Here is a 5863-nt window from a genome sequence, read left to right as displayed (position 1 = left end):
GAAGGTTTTGCAACTTTATAATCAAGTGCTGCATTATGTTGAGTTATGCAATGCAAGGTTACTTTTGAAGCTGCAAGAGGGAGAATTCAAGACTGAGCAGCGCTGGAAATCTTTCGAGTTAAAGAAATTCTGCCTGACAATAGCCTTCTGATTAGTTGATCTGCAATGTGTTAAAAAGCAGTAAGCACCAAGAGCAGCCGACAAGAGGACACACCAAAGCCTGTAAACAGAAAACATCCATCTCTCCTGTCCTATTTGTGGAAAAAACACAAGGAAGTTTCAAAGAAAGAATTCTGAGACAAGGAAGACCCTGATCAACGATAGGATTCAAGAATGACTGGCATTAGCAGTGTGAAAAATCTATAAGACGCACTGCAGAAATTCACCAAAGTTCATTAGGCAGCATCTTCTGAACCCACGACCAATTCCATCTCGAACGACAAGGGCAGCAGATAAATGGGAATACAACCACCTGTAAGTTCCCCTCCAAGATACTCACCATTCGGATTTGGAAATGTACTGCATTTCCTTCAGTGTCAAAATCCTTGAATTCCCTTTCTAGTGGCATTGTTGATCTACCCACAATTCTCGGACTACAGTAGTTCAAGATGGCAGCTTACCATTACCTTCGAGGACAACCAGAGATGGGCATTAAATGCTGACAATGATGCCTGAATCCCACAATGAATTTTTAAAAATCCTAAAGAGAACGACATGTCAACTTTGCTGAAAACAACAGGAGTATGAGAATGTTACCTTCCATGTTTTGATCTTTTGTTTGCCAGCATTTTGTTTACCTTGTGCCTTCTTTTCCAATCCATAGCATATGGTTAAGCCAAATACCTTTTGGCTGTCTTAATCGTGATTGTGCGCGCTTTGTATTTGGGACTCCAAAGGGATATATTTTAAATTGCACAGTTGTAGATTATAAATCCTTTCTTTCACTGCTTTTGTAGAGGCTAAAGTGTTACAATATATTTTCTTTTGCTGACATAACCTGGTCTGAATTGCTTTCGGCTTGAGCAGCAGTCAGCCAGGTAAATTGGCCATTTTGGTGGTCTCACTGGGATTGTATATGTTTTGTGATGGCTGTTGGACAGCAGCACATGAGTAACACCACACTCCACCAGTTATGTTGTGACACTTTCTATTCTACATCAGTGAGACCAAGCGTAGACTCAGAGACTGTTTCATAGAGCATCTGCACTCTGTACGCAACAAATGACAACACCTACTGGTTGCCAGCCACTTTAACTCCCCTTCCAACTCTCTGGGTGATATGCCCATGCTGGGCCTCCTCCAGTATCACAATGACACCACCTGCAAACTGGAGGAGCAACACCTCATATTCTGCCTCGGAAGCCTACAGCCCGATGGCCTAAACATGGAATTCACCAGTTTTAAAATCGCCCCACCCCCGGCCTCATCCCATGTCCAACACTCCCTCTCAGTCCCACCTCCTTGACCTGACATAACCTGTCCATCTCTCCCACCTATCTGCCCCACCCATTGCACTGACCAATCCCCAGCACTCCCTACCTGCACTCACCTATCCCCATCCCACCTACCTTCCCCAGCCCCACCCCTCCTCTTTCTATTTATTTCCCAGCTCCCTTCTCCCTTCCCATTTCTGAAGGGTCCCAACCCTACATGTCAACTTTCCTGCTCCTCTGATGCTGCCTGGCTTGCTGTGTTCCTCCAGCTCCACACTGCGTAGTCTCTGATTCCAGCATCTGCAGTCCTTGCTATCTCTGACTGAAATAATATGCTGTTTTTATTTCTACATTCTACCTTAGTAACGTCCCTAAGGTGTACTATGCCAAACAGAATGCAATTCCTCTACTTCCATATTCTGGGGTGTCCAGTACCTTCTCCCTACCACTTGCAGCTGCACCATATTCTCAGATTCTCGTCTTAAATCAGCTCCACAACTTTGCACTTTATTTAAAACTATTTTGCTGTTAATTAGCAATGTTCCTATAGTTTTATCCAAAGAGGAGCCCATTCAGCCTGTCCCACAGTCAGTTACAAAATGGAGACAAGATTAGGGAAAAAATGCTTCAGTAACACATCAAAAAGACCATGCTGTAGGCTGTGGCCACTATATAAGGCCAGCTGAGAAAAATTTGGAGTGAAATAGCAGGTGTAACAATTTGCAATGGTAAACTAGATGGAAAACAACAGGAAGTGAAGCTTATGGGCAAGGGCATGTGAGGTACAAGATATTTAATGTGTAAATGTACAGCTGTTATAAGTGAACCAACTTTAACTTTCGCAACATCAAATGTCCGAGACGGCTAGAATGGAAGCCATGCTTGATCTGCACGTAAAAGTTACTTCTCTCCATAAATGACAGCCACTGTTGATAATTCTCTCAGTAACTCAGCAAGTCCATCAGACAAATTTCTGAGCAATTGCCAAAACTTTGGAATAATCACCGTCCATCTGACGCAGGCTAGTGGGGATTGGCACTTTGATGCGCGTCCCCATTGGGTTCCCATTATCTTCAATGAGCACCACATTGTTGGAGTCGAATCTAGGTGTCATCCTTGGACCAGGCATCCGATGACCTACGATCAATGCCTTCTTCTTTTGCCCTTTGATTGCCAGTAATATTTTGTCTCCAACCTTACCAATTCCATTTTTGGTATACACATGGATGCATTTGGGTGGTCTATGATAAGGGGTGTTGCCAAGAGAACTGTTGTCCACTACCCGTACTCTGGTCATTTTCTGTATGGCTGTACAGGCTGCTGAAGTACTGAAATATGGAGAGAGAATGAAGGGTATTTTTAAATGTTAGAGAAGATAGATACCAATGTCAGTTTTGACGCCGAAAACCCTTCTTACCTTTTTAGACACTATTCAATCAATCTTCCATGTCTCATTTAGCAAATACAAGATGTTAAAAAAATGTGCAGAATAGATGTGCAAGTGGTAAAATTGTTCCGATATAGATAAGTTTGAGGTGTGCATTTTGATGGCATGTATGTACACTTTGCAAAATAAGTTTTGAAGTGAGAGAGACAGGCAAATGGATCTTGGGGATATACATTCATAAATTACTGTGTAGCAATGACAAGACCAATAAAAAAAAATGAAGATTGATTTCTGATTTCAGAACTAAAAGGGTAAAAGATTATGCTCAACTTGCATGGGCCCTTGGTTAGATTGTAATTAATGGTTCTGATTTCCACATTATCAAAAGGAAACAGAGGCAGAGGTAAGGGCAAAAAATGATTTACATAGGTATAACATCACAGGCATCATCTGTCAAGAAACACTGAACAGACTGGAGGCTTTTTGTCCAGAAAAGAAACATCTGAAAGATGACCAAATTGAAGTTCCTATAATTAGAGAGATTCAAGAAGATAAATAAAATGTTTCCACCTATGCACAAGACCCAAACTAGATGTCATAAATAGAACGTAGTCACTAATGAATCCAATAAAAAATTCAAGGCAAAATGCCTTACTCAAAAATTGGTTACAACATGGGACATGCTACCATGAAGAGTTGTTGAGGTGAATAGTGTAGGACAAGGGAAAATTGAATTAAATGCAATGCTGATATGGTTAGATCAAGTAAGGCAGGATTATGTTTATGTCTTACTACTGTAAATTCCATTCAATTCATTCACGTGCTAAAATGAGGCGCTGCCTGTCTGCTCTATTACACGTGAAAGATCCCTCAACCAACAGATTAACAGACCAATTAAATCATTGGTGTTTGTGCAATCTGGTGTGCATAAACAACTGTCATGTTTGCATATATAACATCAGTAACTGCATTTAAGAAATTCACTGCGTCCGAATTATCTCGTGATGTTTCGGAGAAAGTGATAAGCGCTTTAGAAATGTAAGTCTTTCTTTCAGTATAGGTTTGAAAGAAGCTGGCCTTTTTAAACAGCAACAATAACCTTTTGGAGGCAGACTGGAATCCCAGGATTGATAGGCAAAAGGAATGTGCAGTACCTGAACATTTCGTTCATTATTTCTGTTGTACGAGTAAATGGTACGATGCATTTCCTGAACAGAGCCATAAGGAACCTAAAGACAAAAACATTGAGATTTACACTGAGGCATGGCACAGACACTGCATTGGTGTAACATATTGTCAATACAAATTCTTTCAGATTGCCTAACTAAAATCCTTTCAATATTTTGCACCCATTTATTTTATTTATGAATGTTGTCAATTATTTACTGGCTTCTACTTTAACTGTTTCAAAAATCTTATCTTTATGCTGAATCAAACAAAGTCTTCTACATCCTACTAACTACAGCAAATTATGTAACTCACATGCAGCCAGTTATGTCGAAACTGGCCTGAGATGCATCCAGTTATCTGAACTTCACACTTGATTACAAATGAATAAAACTTTTTTTAAAGGAACTTTCCCTAGTTGGAACCAGAATGTTTGGAAGAAATGTTTCTCCAGGCCACACAAGAAAATGCAGATCTCTTCTGCTCCATTTCCTTCTTCACAAAGTGGGATCTTTGTTAAACTACACCCATGCCTTATAAAAACCAAAAGAATTACAGATGCTGTAAATCAGAAACAAAAACAGAAGTTGCTGGAAATGCTCATCAGGTCTGGTTGCATCGGTGAAGAGAAATCAGAGTTAACATTTCGGGTTAACATTCCTCAGAACTCTAGGGAAGGGTCACCGGGCCCAAAACGTTAACTCTGATTTCTCTTCACAGATGCTGTCAGACCTGCTGAGCTTTTCCAGCAACTTCTGCTTTTGTTCACAGCCAAAATTTGTTGGTGACAGCCTTCTGAAGACAGAAAAGGCAGCCTCTCAGATTTCTTTCCTCTCCTGCCAGGCATCTAAAGCTGACCTGCACTCGAATCTATGCTTTAAAATCTGTAAACAGACAAACTCCAACTCCAGGTGTCCTTGTGCACCAGTCGCTGAAGGTATGCATGTAGGTGCAGCAGATGGTAAAGAAGGCATGTTGGTATGTTGGCCTTCATTGCAAGAGGTTTCAAGTACAGGAGCAGGGATGTGTTGTTGCAGTTATAAAGTGCGTTGGTGAGGCCACACCTAGAATACTGTGTGCAGTTTTAGTCTCATTTTCTGAGGAAGGATGCCCTTGATCTCGAGGTTTACCAGGCTGATTCCTGGGACGGCAGGTCTGATGTATGAGGAGTGATTGACTAGGTTAGGATTGCTTTCGCTGCAGTTCAGATGAATGAGGAGGGATCTCAAGAGATTTATAAAATTCTAACAGGACTAGACAGGGTAGATATAGGGTGGATGTTCTCAATGGTGGGTGTGTCCAGAACCAGGGATTACAGTCCGAGGATTCAGGGTAGACCATTTAAGATGGATATAAGGAGACATTTCTTCACCCAGAGGGCGATGAGCCTGTGGAATTCATTACCACAGGAAGTAGTTCATGCCAAAACACTGAACGTATTCAAGAGGTGGTTAGATATAGCACTTGGGGCGAATGGGATCAAAGGTTATGGGGAGAAAGCAGGATTAGGCTATTGAGTTGGACGATCAGCCATGATTTATTTATTTATGAGGTGTTTATGAGGTAATCAAATCCAACGGACCCCAGAGTTTAAATACTAGGCGGGAAAACACAACAGCGCTTCATTGGAGGCTGCACTGATGACGTTACCCAGCAGGGTAATGAAATGTTTTCGAACTAACGAACCATAGGTAAGTCATAGCTGTATTGAATAGTGGAACTAGTAGAGGGGAGGTGATGGCCCAGTGGTATTATCACTGGACTGTTAATCCAGAGATCCAGATAAAGTTCTAGGGAGATAGTAGGAACTGCAGATGCTGGAGAATCCGAGGCAACAAGGTGCAGGGCTGGATGAACACAGCAGGCCAAGCAGAAT

At 41.5% G+C, this 5863-nt stretch overlaps 1 protein-coding gene across 1 annotated transcript in view; it reads right to left on the bottom strand.

The window, feature by feature from the left end:
- Positions 1 to 2211: 2211 nt before the first annotated feature.
- The window catches only part of mrpl14 (mitochondrial ribosomal protein L14), a 5081-nt gene continuing 1429 nt past the window's right edge, over positions 2212 to 5863 (bottom strand). The window contains exons 2-3 of the mRNA XM_020517689.2: positions 3975 to 4049; positions 2212 to 2761 (exon numbers count right to left, since the gene is read on the bottom strand). Of these exons, the coding sequence (XP_020373278.1) occupies positions 2395 to 2761; positions 3975 to 4042 (435 nt within the window). The 5' untranslated portion in view covers positions 4043 to 4049 and the 3' untranslated portion in view covers positions 2212 to 2394. The remainder of the gene's footprint in view (positions 2762 to 3974; positions 4050 to 5863) is intronic.

This window comes from Rhincodon typus, chromosome 5 (assembly GCF_021869965.1).
Source record: "Rhincodon typus isolate 14 chromosome 5, sRhiTyp1.1, whole genome shotgun sequence".
NCBI classification, from domain to species: domain Eukaryota; kingdom Metazoa; phylum Chordata; class Chondrichthyes; order Orectolobiformes; family Rhincodontidae; genus Rhincodon; species Rhincodon typus.
Note: the sequence above shows the minus strand (reverse complement) of the source record. Positions and strands in the feature narration are given on the sequence as shown.